The 16,395-nt window shown below is 43.1% G+C and overlaps 1 protein-coding gene across 5 annotated transcripts in view; it reads left to right on the forward strand.

Moving 5' to 3' along the window:
- The window catches only part of CRHR2 (corticotropin releasing hormone receptor 2), a 158,983-nt gene extending 153,652 nt beyond the window's left edge, over positions 1–5,331 (forward strand). For 4 of the 5 annotated variants that reach the window (XM_074848598.1, XM_074848636.1, XM_074848619.1 and 1 more), the window contains one exon: positions 4,167–5,331. In XM_074848598.1, coding sequence (XP_074704699.1) covers positions 4,167–4,307 — 141 coding nt within the window. In that variant the 3' untranslated portion in view covers positions 4,308–5,331. Of the gene's footprint in view, positions 1–492; positions 559–4,166 lie in introns of all 5 variants that reach the window. The other variant, XM_074848609.1, reaches the window with a different exon arrangement.
- The last annotated feature ends 11,064 nt before the right edge of the window (positions 5,332–16,395 follow it).

The raw sequence follows: 16,395 nt of genomic DNA on the forward strand, positions 1-16,395 counted from the left end.
GATACTGACTCTACAGATGCTTAATGGATAGAGGTAGTTGCTCTTATGGAGATTAACAACCAGGTTTGAAGTTGCTATTTTGCTTTATATTTTCCTATTACTCTTCCGCTGCATAATAGCTTTTTTGGTGACTTTTTTAACATGTTATTATAGCAGTCACAGCCATTTTTTTTTCTTTTCTGACCTAAAGTTAAACTAGCATTTTGTTTCTGAGTTCAATTGTAAGAGATAAATTTGAGCTTAACCTTTTCTGCTTGTGCTCTGGTCACATCCTAATTGCAGTGAATTATTCTGTCATTAAGAAATGTTTTGCACTCACCCCTTTAAGTGCAGTCTATTTCCATGTGCCCAGTCCATTAGGAATGGCTCCAGCTGTACAAGAAGACAGCATTTTTGTTACTACTTTTTATCCTTTCTCAAATCTTGTAAAGAAACCATATCATAAAAGCCATTTGGACAACTGCTTGTTTAGACTCACGTCTTTATCTCCAGGTGACTCTTTTTGACTTGATTGGTTTGAAGCACAAATGATAAATCTAATCTGGCTTCACTGGCTAAGTAAGTATCTGTTCACACAAGTTGCTCAGAAACACTAAAAAGCCCACCAGGTGACTCCCCCTTTTCATGACCCAATGAAATGCTACTGCAGGTGTGCCTGGGATACATGAACTCACAGGACTGCCAGTCTGCTGTCAACATCTTTAGCAAGACTGTGCTGTACACAGAGATTTATTCTCTGCTTTTGCACCAGAGATGAGTCCTCTTTGAAGGACTTCAGTGAATCACAGGCTCCCTGTACAAGGGTGAGTTTCACTCCAGCAGAAAAACTTTTTCTGACAGTATCTCAGCATTCTGACAGTACCTCATCATTGAGGAGAAAGGAGCATTCGAGAGGCAACATTCCTCTGCAGAGCAAGTCCTGTGTTCTTTATGAGACAACTGAGGACTCTGGTTACCCCTCTGACACTTTACATGTTACTTACATCATTTGCCTTAGGTGCCCAACATTTAGCTGAGCTAGTTTTGTACTCAGAGGAGCAAAATGGAGCAAGGACTTATTCATTCCACATATCTAAGTCACTTCCTTAGGGGGATCATATATCTTTCTCCATTTTCTATGTTGAAACATGAAATAATTGGCCAAGACTAGGTATCAAGCTTTCAGATGAGAGGCATCTCACCCTTGCATGTATTCTGGCACATGTATTTGCCTTTGGGTGTGTATTATAGTGTAGTATATGCACCCTTAAATCCAGAATCAGGAATAAGTATCCCTTGGCCACTCCAGGTAGAGCTGTGATAGGTTTGCAAACATTGGGCATCCGGGAAGGTGCAACACTATGACACATCTTCCTTCCACCATTTCTCGTGTTTTAACAGGAGGGTTCAGTGAGCCAATGAGGTCAGTTTGAGGATACAGTGAAAGCCAGCAGTCCAGTCTGGCTTCTACTGTAGCAGTGTATGGCTGAGTCAGCCCATCCTGACTCTGGCTATCTAACATAACTATCTCATTTAACTCATTGTGTAAACTGACCAAACCCGATCTTGAAACTAGTGGAGGCATGTTGTATCTACTACTTCATAATGAGAGGCTCTTCCAGAAATCACCTGCACTGTTGTTTAACCACATTATTCTCATTCTCATCGCAAATTCATTCATGATGATCATGCTTCTCCTGGCAGTGCTGTCTTTAACTTCAATCCGTCTTTCACTTGGATGTTCACTCCTCCACTCCTCCATGCAAGCAATCCTAGCCCCTTATAGCCTTTACTTTTTGATGGTCTGTCCCACCTATTAAGTATAAATATTTTATATTGAAACAAATCATTGATTCAAAATCAAAAGAAAGAAACCCAGTGTGGCACTCTTCTCACCTTACTATAAACATCTGCATCTACTTGTCTTAAGCGTCAGATGAAACAGCACAGATCACACAGTCAAGGAAAAAAACAGAGAAAGAGATCCTCAGGTCTGCTTTGCCCAGTCTGCACCTTCTAGAAGGGCTCTGATAGAAAAGTAAGACTTCCAGCTTCAAGATTCCCCTAACAAGGCACCAAAGAGGGCAACTGCAAAACTGTTTTCCAAGTTGATACTCACAAACCTGAAATGGGGTGTATTTGATGGACAGAGCTGGTGATGAGAAAGGATTGTTAAGTGCCAGGCCACAGTACTGCAGAGTTTCTAAGTAGTAGTTCTACAGACTATGGGTCTGTTTAAGTCCCTGAAGTCTCACCAAGAAATGGTAGGATTGGAACCATCTGAGAGAAGAAGTGCAGATCCCTCCTTGCCATGTCCTCCTTATGAACTGTTGTATGTTTTAATCATCAGGCCATCATTCCTAGAACACCAAATACTGACAGTGTGTGGTTTGGGTGGGAAATACCGCTGCTCATCAACTCATTTGAACACCCACTAGACAGCATGTTGGAGCTGGTATGAAGTGGGGTTGGGAAGTGTGTGTTCCTCATGTTTTGAGTAGACTTTACACTGCTCCTAAAGACAAGCACCAAGCTTTAAAAGAAATGGAGAAAAGCAGTGGCCGTGCAGCTTTGGACAAGTTGTTTCAACACTATCTTCTCTGCAGTCCCAGTGGTGATTATAGATACACCCAGGATGGCTTTGGTCCACCTCACTCAGGTGCTGATAGCTGAGAAGCTGTATCAGCATGGGTTTCACACAGGCTGTGCAAAGCCATCCCAGGCCTTGTACAGTTGCCATGGTAGCTGATCCATGTTGAGGTCTACTCTACAACAACATCACTGCTATTAATGCCCAGGCTTTAGCCTGCGGTGGTAAAATGGGGATAAGAGCACTCCTTTACTTTTGAGGGATGCAGTAAAGATAAGAGCATTAAAGACTGAAAAACATTCAGGGTAAGATATCAATATTGTCTAAATTTAGCTAAATTTATAATCCAGACATCTAAAACAGAGCTAGTTGTCTAGACTGACTTTATAACTAATGAAAGGAAATAATAGGTATTTTTCATCTGACCACTGTATCTGGCCTACTTTGGACATCTGCTTTAGGAGGAGATGAATCATACCATTTGACAATACTGACTGGTTCTCTCCTGGTCAGGAAGAGAGCTATGAGTCAATAGCTGAGGTGTAACGTCAACATTATATTATTTATAAACCTGCCTTCTAAACAAATGTGGTTTTGGCAAAGGAGGCCATGGCTTGATATGGAGGTTCTGTGTAAAAATACTTTTTTTTCAAAGTTGATTGGATTTCGGGTTGGCAGCAGAATGTCAACATCCTTGCCAAGTGTCATGAGTACAATTACCCATTGACTGTCCAAGAAGCTGGGCCCAAATTCATCTCACCTAATTAGGTAGTCTTACCTAGCCGCCTAGGTTAGCAGTGTGAATTGCTCTTGTCTCTACAGTAAACAGATATCAACAAGAATATCTAGAAATTGGTCTAAATGTTTCATTCCAAGTTCTGACTTCGAGTATTCTCTGCCAGTGATTTAGCAGGAATTGGTTATATGGTCTATGTTAGGAGTATCTCAAGCCTTCCTTCCCATTGTGTTTGAGGCTAGGATTCCTATTACCTGCCTTTCGCTTGCTTGTATACATATATATTTGAGCTAGAGTTCCTGGGCTCTCTCTATGGTCCATGCAAAAAATAAGTTCAAGATTCATCTGGCCTACTTGTAAGCATCTGTTTGAGGATGACCTGTTGACTGTAGCATAGCTCACCACTGCCTACACAAGATGTTCACAGGGATTAGGTCAGGTGTGTCTGGATTGTAGAGACCAATGTTTAGTTATATGATCTGTGTTTCTTCATATAAAAGGGAAGCAGGGACAGCTATAGCCTCTGTGACAGGTCTCTCTAAGACCTCCATCAGGTGCATCCATCTTGAGGGCTTGATGCAGTTGCATAAGCTTTGGCATTTATTGCCATTTGAAATGCTCTGGGGTATTTAAGACAGATATAAGACGTGAGATATGTGAAACCCATGCTTTTCCCAGAGAGAAATAGCTAGAAGAATCTCCCGGGAGACTATCAAGCGAAATAGATGCCCATGTTTAGACAGCTGAATCAAGCCCTCTATGTTTCAGTGGCTTCATTTATCTCAGTGCTATCTGGTGTCCCTTTACAGAGGACACCTGAGTATTCCAAGTGTTCATGTTTTTTCATTTTTTTTTCACCAGGTCCGTTCTGCTGCCAGGAAAAGATGGCACCGCTGGCAAGACCATCACTCCCTCCGAGTGCGTGTGGCACGTGCCATGTCTATTCCCACCTCTCCAACGCGAATCAGCTTCCATAGCATCAAACAGACCGCAGCCGTGTGACATGCCCCACACATACACGCACCACTTGGTGGCCTTCAGGGTTCTTCTTTCTTCACTCCACCCAAGCTCCTTTCTTCAAACTTTCTTCCTTTATCCTACACTGCTCTCTTTTGCAATGAGGTGCCCATCATATTTTCGTGGACTCTCATCTCCCGTATTTGTGATGCTGCTTTAAGGCAACCAGGCAAAAGCCTCTTGGAATAGGTTGTGGTGAAACAGATTCAAAGAAGAAGGAGATTCAACACTGACTGCACCTTGTGGAAGTTCACAATACAAAGTCTAAAACAGCACACCGGCAGGAACAATCAATTTTTTTCTCCTTTTTTTTTTGTTTTTCCCTTCTGTATTGTGGTGAACAAAGACTATTTTTAACATACTGCCCATTTCACCCTGTACATTGTTTCCCAATGATTTCAACAGTTTGGTGTATAGGTAGCCCATCTCTTTCTTGTTTCTTTGTAAAAATTTCTTCTCTGCAGAACTGTCATTTGGGAACCTGTGGCAGCAAGAAAAAGAGCATCTGAAAGGTGGTGTGAAAAATCTGAAGTTATCTACCTTCCCCACTTCTCTCTTTGATAGACTGGGAGTTGGCCAGGGTGTCTTTGGACTGTTTAACACAGGGCACTTTGCCTTGCAAGAACCATGCCGTCTTTATACACAAAGTTTTGAAAAGGACTGCAATATCTCTAGATAGCTCTATAAAATCTCCTCATTCCTCTTAGCCCCACGCTTTTGACACAATGTAAGTAGCCTTTGGAAAGTCTTTGGGTTTTTTCAGCTATGAGGATTGGGGTGGGGAAGGACAACTGAACATGTTTTTGGGTTTAAAAAATGTAAAAGGGAAGCACTGTAAAAATAATAATGAGAACAGAATGACTATGAGGTTAGTGCTACATGCTGCACAAAGATTATCTATTGAGCATTCTGAACTAGAGCAGATGTATCTACTAGGCTTTTTATGTGATGTTCAAAAATACTGTATATTTTCAATAATAAACACTACTCTGGGTTGGTTTCAATAAAACCAGGCATCGTTTTCTTTACTCTGGAAAGGAAGAGTACACCTATCTTAAGAGTGGTTTTGTATCTAAGATCTGGGAAAGAAGTCCTGTTTGATAATGAACCAATACAAAGAACAACCTCATGATAAAATCTAAGCAAGAAGGCATTTAAATGCAAGATGAACTGCCTCCCTTCTCAGTTCATGGTGTTACACTGGATCTCTGTCCCTCTGCACTCCCCTTCCCTCCGTTGGGCTTTACAACAGCAGAAAGAAAAAACCAAGTTGTGTAATATATTCTCCATCATCTGCATCTCACGAGTGTTGGAGTAGTTTGCTCTTTACACTTCAGCATACTTATTCTGAATTTTCTTCACATGTTTTAGAGGACTCTCCAGCACAAACTGGATTTAAATCTCCAGATTTAAATTGGTCTTTCTCTAGTTTTAAGAACTACACAGGGCTGGAAAATATCTTGGAAGACACTGATGTTAATCCCCTGGTTTTGGAGGCATCCTGTCCTCACAGCTTGATCCCATTTAACTTTGAGCTGATTGGCAATGTGCAGCAAATTTAAATTAACAAATTAAAGTTTTGTACCTTTTCCTCCTCCTTACTCTCATTTGGATTCATGTGCCTCAGTGAGATAACTAAGGGAGGAGGGAGAAGGGAGATTTGAGATTCTGTCTAGTTTGACCTATCATCTGTGCCAAAGAGGAGGAGAAGGGAAGAGTCTTCACATAGCCTTCCATGTTGCATGGTGGCTAGCATGATAGATCCCCATGCGACAGAGATACAGGTAACACTGGAAATGTGCCTGCCTATGCCACTCACTGCTGTCAGTGCCCTGCGTTCTGCAAAGTGATGCAAACCGTCTTCATGGTAGCTGGGAAACAAAAGTCTCTGATGAGAGAGGACTGTGTCAGTGCTTTTATTCACTGCATGCATCACAACAGCGATGCACAACCTCCTGGCATTTTGTGTTTGAGGGTACAGCTATATCTACAGATTAGAAATATGTGGATTGAGAACCTCTGTTTGCTCTGCCTCTAGGCCAGTCTGGGATGAAAAAGGGATTTGCAACGCCACAGATACTGTCAGAAATTGCAGGTTACTGTAGCTACCAGAAGTGTATTTTCACAAAAAATAAAATCCTTTTCCAATCAGTATTTGTCCAAAGCAGAGATTTTTAGTCCTTCCAGCACTGGACCCTGTTCCAAGCCAGCATGGTGGATATACAGCGTTAATGGGATACTGCTTATGTTAATTTTAAAGAGATTGCTATGCTAACATATACACTACCTCTACTTTTGCCATGGAAGCTTTCTGAAGTCTGTCATGCCTGAGGTACTGACAGCCATGGCCCATTTTCTCTAGACCACTGTGTTGAAAATTTGAATTTCTACCATCAGCCTTTTAAGAGCAAGATTTCAGACCATCCCCAGAAAAGCAATAAAAATTTTTTTTGAGGGTGGCTTTTTTTTTCCTTCTCAGAGAGTGCAGAGCAGGGGAGAATGATGGAGATAGACAGGTGTGTAACTCTGAACACAGCATACCGGGGTGGGGGGGGGTAGGGGGGGTGGGACGACATAAATGCCAGGATTTGAGAAAAAAAGGCAGGGTCTAGGTTGTATCAGGCAAAGTCCTAGGGGGTGACTGATTTGTGGCAGCTAGTGCAAGGAATATCATTTACACCAGCTGAGGGTTTCCTGTCTGAGATTGAATACATGGGGCTCTTTATATTATATACAGTGAGCTCTATCTTTTCTGCACTGGCTGCCCTGTAGACAACCTATGACTAGTTTGTAGGCGGTCTAACCTTTCAGTGGGCACAAAACCCTCCTGGTCAGCAACAAGAAGTGGAGTATCTGTGTCCTGGAGTTCATGTTCTGGCTTCTCCAGAGCTACAAGCTGAGGCACACAATCTGTGGTGTCTCTGTATTTGCAAGGTGGTCACCATCAGTCTATTTTCTAGGCATACATTTCAAGTCTCTCGAATGACTCTTACTGGTGTCAGTAGAATTGGTTTCAGGCTCATAGCTGCCCTCTCAGTATCCCTTTATTGGTTCCAAATAAAGAGGCAATTCCTATCTTTCCCTTTCTCCCCTCCACAACAAGGACCAGAGAGACCATAGGGCAATCAAGATCTGATGAAAGCTGCCATAGAAACAGGGAGTGGAAAGTAGTCTCCATGGAAATAATGCTTTGAAGGCTGTTTCTCTCCCCCAATCTGTCAACCGATCAATATCATCTTACTGCTTCATTAAGTTCACCTGTCTGCTTGTGTCCTTCATTTGGTTTTATTAGGTGCAGTAAGATCCTACTCAATATAATGAGACAGTATAGCCCATGTTAGCTGTGAAACCAACCTGCCCTTCACATTGTGGTGTGGAAGAGCTAGGATTCATCCTGACTTTTTCTCACCACCATGGATATGCACCCAGCTGTGAAGTACAAGTGCAATGCAGCAACACAGCAACACTTTCACTGGACTGGTTTCTTTCCTCTATAGTAAGGTATTTTCTTTTTCTTAATAGACACAAAGCACAGCTTTGTAGGCACAGTTGTATCTGCCCTTGGAGTGCTTAACCAGAGTGACTCGCCTATTATCCTTGTGCTGTGAACCCTGCCCTCTGTCAGATGAGACTTCGCTAGTACTGTAGGGAAGGGATCATCTTAGTCATGTGTGTCTCCATGATACCTAGCACCATATAGTTCTCAGCCATGACTGGAGTCTCAGGGGTAGTATAAATAACCAGGGTGACTGTCACTGGAGGGGGGGACTTGTCCTGTAATGCAGTAAAAGTATGATCTAAGAACAAAATACTACTCTTCCAAAGACCATTCTAGTGGGACTCACTTGATTTTATGCACCTCTTCACAAGTCTCACCTGGAGCTAGTTCCTTCTGTGATCATTGGAGAACTGCTCAATACGGTCAATGGCATCCAAGCTATGAATCATTTGATCCTAAGGTAGATGTCTATGATAGGGCAGGGGAATTGGACCCAACACCTATTTTGTCTCATGACCATAAAGACCACCTGAGTTACTGACTTTTGTAGAGACAGACACAGCGCAAAATTCAGTAGCCTGAATCCCACATCAGTGACGTGGACCGGGATATTGTAGTCAGCAAGCAATAAGGGGGTGTAACAAGTCTTTTTTGTTCTCTTCACAACAACTATGTAGTCTAGGTACCAAAACTGGAATTGAAGTATTGCCAGATCTGTCTAGCCCTGATCTAGATGGTGTTAGCCATGCGTCTTTCTAGTCCCATGGTGGAAGTTAGTCTTATCTAGACCTTGTGAATTGGACAACCAAATTTTTGAATGACTGTGGTGTAAGCCATATACATGACCTCAAATCTACATTGTCCAGATCAAATCCAGATGTCTAGTATGTCCTAGTAGAAAAGCAATTCGGCAGCTGAAGGAATGAACTAATGTCTCTGGCAATAGCATTCAGCCGCAGGGTTGGCTTTTCCAGGGTCTTTAGAGCTTAGAGTCATTGACCTCACTGTAAACCACTGGAATATGTCAATGCCAGGGCACCAACCTTGTACCAGTGTTTTCAGGACTATTTCTGGGATGCCCTGTTTTCACTCACAATAAATATTCACTAAATATTTAAGATCAGTAAATAGATGAAGACACCTAAATTTGGTCTCTGTCTCAGTAGGCCAGGTGTCTGATCCCCCATTACACTTGGTGCATCCCTAAGTAAATTGTGCAGTGAAGTCTGCTGAGCTTCTTAGCTGGCCTTCAGGAGGCAACTGCTTCAGAAGGAGCTCATGACCTTGCTGGATGGAACACATCTCTCAGCCTTCCTGAGGGCTTGATTCAGTTGCCTAAATATAGGCTTCTAGTATCATTTCAGATGCCCCAGGAATTCCATCTGCCTTCTAGTTGTCAGTCCAGAAAATCAACTGTATGGCCTGTGCAGATGTCCTGCCTTCTCTGAGCTCTTTCAGATGGAAATAGACACTTATGCATGTCTTGTACACTTGTACACTTACTCAACTACTTCTCTGATCTTCCCCTAGGGAGAAATCAAATTGGACAGGGTCAAGTCAGCTAATCCAGGATCCTGCAAATAAGCCTCTAATAACTGCAGACAGAGTGTAGGGAGTCCTACTTAGCCAAGGAAGCTAGGAGGGACTATGGCATTTTTTAATTCCAGCAATGAGTTTGATGCAAAGTGCACTGAAGCCAGTAAGATTTGCACTGCCTAAAGAAATGAGGCTACGAGGGGCTCTCTCCTTCCTCTGCTATTAGGCATTGTTCAAGGGTAAAAATATGATACTCTTTATTTCATTAGTGCAAACAATTTGAAGAAGATAAAAATAACCTTTTCAAGTCTGCAAGTTCTCACTCATAGGAGTTTGGAAGAAGTTCCTAGATCACTTACCTGATAGCAATGGTGATACTCTTGTCTCTGCTGTACTGTACAGTCCCACTGGCAGAGAGCTGACTTCTGTCAACATTTGGCACATCCAAGCTGAGATGACAAAATGCTCACCATTCCTCGAAACACCACCCAGGGTAGTTGCTGATGCCATCCCAAGCCGTGGCATGGGATCAAGTCATGGGGCTGCTCAGAACTGAATTCATTTGAATTAAACTTTTTGGAAGTCATCCCAGGGGAAAAATACCTGGGAGCAAAGCAGATAAGCAAGAGCTTCCATTTTCCCTGGGTAGCCTTTGATAAAAATGCTGGCTGAGCTGCAGGTGAGCCACACACCGTCATCTCAAGAAGACAAGCATTTCCAAGATTGCACTGGCACATACAAGTAACCCTATATCTGCCTGGGAACTTAAGGCACCCTTCAGGGATCACCCCAGCTCAGAGACCAAAACCCTGGCTGGACAAGAGAGCAGGAACAGGAGCGTGCAGGGAAACACTGACCTAGGTGCACTTCTGGGCCAAGGTTCCTGGGTTTCTACAGGGAAGAACTCCCACCTCTGATGACAAATTTGTCAGCCAGATCTGGCTTCTTATCTCATTTTCAGCTACATCTTCACAGACTGGAGTCATGTCTCTGAGACAGAAGTCTCCTCCCTGCCTTCCACACCAGCCATGTCCTGCAGTGGTGTTGGGCCTCCAATGGCACTGTCCATTTCCAAGGTCCAGAGCAGCTGTGAGTGATTTTCATGCTGTCTTTTAATAGTGACTTAATGATCATTCAGGACACCTGTGAGCAGAGCTACTGAGATGATCCATGGATGTCTTGGACAGCAAAGGGGAGTCCCTTGGCTGCATGTTCCCCCTCAGGAAGGTGAGAACCAACTGGCTGAGGAACAACCTTGTGGAAAAGTACCCAGAGATCTTGGCAGATGGTGACATGAACACAAGCCAGCCATGTACCCTAGCAGCAAAAGCAGCTAACAGCAGCCTGGACTGTTTTAAGGGAAGTGATTATTCTCCTTTAATTTGCACTCTTTAGACGACAGTTTGGGCTCCCACAGTGTAAGAAGACTGATAAAGCAGAGCAAGGTCAGCTGTGGTCACCAAGATGCTCAGCTCTGGAGCACTTGCCATGTGCAGAGAGGCTAGACGAGCTGGTTCAGTATGGGGAAGAGAAAGTTTTGAGGGCATCTAATAACAGCCTGCCAGGACTTACAAGGAGGTTACTGAGATGACAGACCCAGGCCTTTCACAATGGTAGGTGGCAGGAGGACAAGAGACAACAGTTGATAAATTGAAACAAGAAAGGGTTAGATCAGATATAAAGTTTTTCCTCAAGACAACAGTCAAGCAATGGTCCTGAGGATGTCCAATCTCCATCTCCAGAGATTTTCAAGACCCAGCTGGATAAAGCCCTCAGCAACCTGGTCTGTGATCATAGCTGAGCCTGTTGTGAACAGGAGATTGGACCAGAGACCTCCTGAGGTCCCTTACAACCTGAATTATTCTGTCATCCTAGTAGTAACATAGTCAGCCATTCAATTAACACTACAAAAGAATGAACACGAGTGGTTTTTTTAAAATGTGGGGGGTTTAAGTGCATCTCAGGCATCCTGGAAATATGCTGGTGTCCTCTGTCTTCAAAAGAAGTTTCTTCCTTTGCTTTCTCCTGGCAAGGGTACAAAGATGAATAAACAACTCTTTAGGCAAAACTATCTCCTTTACATTGGGATGCATTTTAAAGCCCCATGTCTCTTTCAACAAAATAATCATTCACAGCACTGGTCTGGGAAGATTCAGATGTGACTTTTGGATCAGCAGGAAAAGTCTCAGCTATGCCAGGAAAATGGTTGTGGATATGATGGACTGACAACCTCTTTGTGTGTGTGTGTGTGTGTGTGCTTGTATACCAGTGTATGCACATGTATGTAGATGTCCGATTGCAAGTGTGTATGTGTGTGTCTGTGTGTGTCAAGAAAACTGGTCAAGTTATTTTTGATTTATAGTATATTATGTACAAAGAAAACAAGACTTCTTATTTTCAGTGAATCATTATGGAAATGAACATCCATGAGCACTTAAGTACTCGAAACAGAGTTCATAAGAGCTCTTCCAGGAAAATGTTTGCAGTGCTGAGTGTTGCAGATAATGCATGTGCCAACTGGCATCCAAGAACAAGTATAACCTTACTTTGGATCTGGACATATTGCTTCCTTCTGACACTATTTAAATTTTTTCACCCTCCTCCTTTGCAATAAATCCCCAGTCCCAGCTTGCAGTGGAGACGACACATTGCCTCATCCTGACTATTCCCTGGGGGAGTCAGTGATGCTGCACTGCAGTTCCTTGGATGTAGGGATGTCATCTTAGGGACTGGGTTTGATACAGAGGAATCACTATGGAGACTTGTATCAGATGGCAAACTCCATTTTAAATGCTTGGTTTCATAGCCTTCTCTGTCAGCTTTTGCTTCCAGACTGAGCTCCAACCCCCAGGAAATACCAGTAAAAATCCCCTGCATCTGTCACAGAGGGTCATTAAGCATTAGTATCAATCATTCTAGTAGAGAACATGTGGACAATGCTGGCCATCAGACCACAGTAGCACAGTTTTCAAAGCTAAAATGTCAAAGCACAAGAAAAGAACATAATGAAGATTTCCCATTCTTAACAGTCACCTGGAAAACCTGGCATCAGTCTGTTGAAGGATGAGGAAGAGGGAGACACAAGACCAAGACTACTGTATGCTGGAGGAAGGGAGGATGTGTCTCCAGGGCATAGAGGTCAGTCTGGCTTAAGGACCAGAGGGAGAAAAAGGGAACTTGTCTCCATGGTCACCTGGAGGTCCATTTTCAGGTGAGCGTGACAAGGATGAACACAGCAAATAGTCAGTGTCCCCTGGAGAACTCTTCCCAGAATGGGGAAAAGCTCAAGGGACTCCAAGGAGAGGCTATGCCAAGGCTTCTCCTCAGAGTAAGGTCAGTTCTTCCTAACTCTCTTCAATGCAGCATCCTGAGGTGAGAAAGTATGAGAAAGAAGATTTTGGACATCTTTTCAAAGCCTCACACCTGAACAAGAATTCAACTCATTGAAGTTCCCACATGTCCCTAAAAGATCTCCTTTCCTGCCACACCTGGAGAGGATGTAAACAATTCCCTCTTAACCCCTTTTTCACTATGAACATCTTAGCACTGACTAACAGGGCTATGCCTTAGATGATTTCCTAAGTGTCGCCCATTTAATAGATAGGCCTTGTAGCAGGTTATTCTGGGAATGGATCGTCAGTCACCTTGGGCTGAGACAAATGGTGCTGTTATCCTAGCCACCCCTTGACTCACAGAAAGATTTCCTTACAGAGTGTTAACTTTGCTGCCCCCAACAGCGAGCATTCAGCTGCAGTGTGCACAAAGATGGATATGTGCATGGCACCTTGAAGGAAAGAGGAGTTTGGACTGCATGAGGTCTGAGCTGGCTGGAGGGCAGGAGTAGCACAGTCCTGGACCCATGGTAGGCAGTACATAGCTATGACTTCCAGCAGTGCTCATGACCTTGCCTACATATCACACCATTGGTAATGTACTCTGCAGTGCAAGGAAGTGATGTGCACAAGTGATGTATTTTGATGCTGGGGCTGAGTCACTCAGGACAGTGCGGAGCAGGAGGCCAGGCAGAGAGGAGTTGCAAAAGGATGTAGCCAGCTTCTGACCACCCTGGTCTTTGGGCAGCCTCACTGTTTCTGCATTGTTGGTACCTACTTCTGCAGACAGTCACCACAAGGCTTTCCTTTTAGTCCATGGAAAGAGGCAAAGCACTTTTGGGATTACAGTCCTCTGACTTTACCGCCCAGAAAATGGTATTTCCCTATTTGAAAAGGATATTGTAGGTTCATGAGTGTGAAGGTTTCACATAAATCCTTCAAATTTTCATGGACTAGTTCACTTAATTCCTTTTATCGTATAATACCATAGAGCTGGAAGACAACAATCATCTCAGGAGAAACTTTTGGATAAGAAATAGAGCATATCTATAAATTGTGGACTGATGGCAAAATATGTATTTAAAACAAAAACATATATCATCTGGATAGTCCTGTCAGATTCTACATTGGTTTCTTAATTTTCTCCACTTTATAGTTAGTGTAACAGAAAGAAAATATTTCTGATTAGTATAATTACCATAGAGCCATGCTATAGTGACCTTAAGCTATGAGAAGCCAAAGGTTTAAAAAAGAACTCATAAAACTTTAATGAGTTTCCCAGATGCTAATGAGCAAGCCAGCTTCCATGAAGGCTATCTGAGCTCTGCAGTCTCCAAAGGCTGTGGAATTAACCTTCAGACCCTCTTGACACATCTTTCCTCTGTGCTCCCATGCTGCAAGGTGTCATGTCAAAGGCTGAACCAATTAATTGCACTCTGGATATTGACATATGTCAAATGAGTGATTCAGTTTTCTGAGGTGGAAAAATGACAAATAATAAAGCTGCAGGCAAGGTCATAAGAAACAGCACCAACTCCCTGCAGGGTTGCTTTCCTCAGGGTCTAGCAGTACTGTGTTGATTATTGGCATGGTGGCTAAGGAGCTGCCCCATCCAGGCTGAGCCAGAGGCTGCCTGTGTCAACCAGGGTGTCCTGACACATTAACTGATCACCTCCGATGTCTGAAAAAGAGATTGCTTCTTCCTCGTACAAGGGTGAGGCAACATCTAAGCCAACTCGGGAACAGTATGCAACCAAAGTAATGCAGGCCACAAGGTCATCCCAACTGCTTGTTTGGGAGACCTGGTGATTGCCATGGTTTTATATCTCCCAGGGACCCCTGCAAGTCTCCTTGCCCAGCAACGAGATGGGGATTGGCCTCAGTTCTGTGAATCATAGAATCATACAATGGTTTGGGTTAGGGACCTTTAAAGGTCACCTAATCCAACCCCCTGCAATAATCAGGGACATCTTCAACTAGATTGGGTTGCTCAGTTCCCTGAGCAGGTACCTGTGTGCAGATATTTCAGACAAGTCATCAAGTCTAGAGCAGCTTTTCTTTAACAAAAGCCTTTTGGGAGGGAAAAAAACAACAAACAAATACAAATCTAGTCATCCTATTCTATTTTGTCACAATAACAACACTCAAGTGACAGTTGGAGTTCACTTTGAATATCTAGTCATGGCTTTTATTAGCCGTCAACTTGTTTGCATGTATGTATATGAGCATGCATGGGGTTTTGATCTTTCTGTTTACTTAAGAAGATGTCTTACCGCTAAAGAGTGACTCACAGACCAAGAAACACCCCGTAACCAAATCAAGTGCTGGATTGGGAATAGGACCCTTGCACACTCCTCCCACCTCTCCTGTAGATTTCTCACGTCACTTCAAGGAAGTTTCTTTCTGTATGTGCTTGTATTAGTTTCTCCCTGAATTTGGCTAGCTTGAGCATTTGACTGGAAGCCCTTTAGGGTACAGACTTCTCTCAGTGGCTGCCCATATAGCATCTAGCACCTAACACAGTGTGGGCCCTTTTTTTCAATGTGCAATACCAAAATACAAAAAAAAACTTAATAATCTCAGAGGTGTACAGTTCAATCCACATCTGAAACCTAGTGTACAATTGTAAGGAACTGAAGGAATTAATGCCTCAAACATTCATCGACATGAAAAGCTTCAAGAACAAATTGTGGCCTTTGTGATTAGTCTAAGGTATGAATTACTGCCCAGGGAAACACAGGGCGTATCCCTTGCAGTTGTATAGCCAAATTCCTTAAACAAGCCTCAAAGGGAGGAGACGTAGAACTGCGTAAAACCATATGTTCAGGTTAAGGCCTACACTTTAATTTACAACTATAGCCTCAAAGAAGAGCTAAAAGATTGGTAAGAAAGATAAATAACTGACAACAGATGGAGCTAATGACTGGATAATTGCCCAAGAAACAAAAACTGAGGAAAAGGTAAAGGTGGTAGGGGGAGATTGTGACCACCAACTCAAATGGACAAAAAGGTTAATGTACCCCATTCCCCCCACAACGCATGTGCAGAACCCATGCTCCACCTTTTGCCTGTCTCTCATGAAAATGAGTTCATGGAATACCTGCCTCTCTTTGTCTAGTATGCTAATCAGCTGATAAGATGAATTTAAAAGGCCACAGAAAACTTTGCTCTGTGTGCACCCACCACCCAAGATTACCAGACCTGAGACAATGGTGGATCCTTGGGTGGTGATCCAGATTTCTTTGACTCCCTTTCCTTTCCTTTCCTTTCCTTTCCTTTCCTTTCCTTTCCTTTCCTTTCCTTTCCTTTCCTTTCCTTTCCTTTCCTTTCCTTTCCTTTCCTTTCCTTTCCTTTCCTTTCCTTTCCTTTCCTTTCCTTTCCTTTCCTTTCCTTTCCTTTCCTTTCCTTTCCTTTCCTTTCCTTTCCTTTCCTTTCCTTTCCTTTCCTTTCCTTTCCTTTCCTTTCCTTTCCTTTCCTTTCCTTTCCTTTCATCATTTGGTGTTGTTTCACCTTAATTTAGACTGAGGGGATCACAGAACTGTGGCAACTCTCTGGGCTTCCAGTCCAGGTCATGACAACAATACTGGGTCAATATCATCCATCTCTGATTTAGCACAAACATCAGAGGTGTGAGTTGTATACATTGTGCTAACAGCAAGCCCCTGTTAGAGTGTTAGTGTGTTAGCCAGCCACACTGTCATCCAAA

The sequence above is a fragment of the Strix aluco genome, chromosome 1 (assembly GCF_031877795.1).
Source record: "Strix aluco isolate bStrAlu1 chromosome 1, bStrAlu1.hap1, whole genome shotgun sequence".
Classification (NCBI taxonomy): domain Eukaryota; kingdom Metazoa; phylum Chordata; class Aves; order Strigiformes; family Strigidae; genus Strix; species Strix aluco.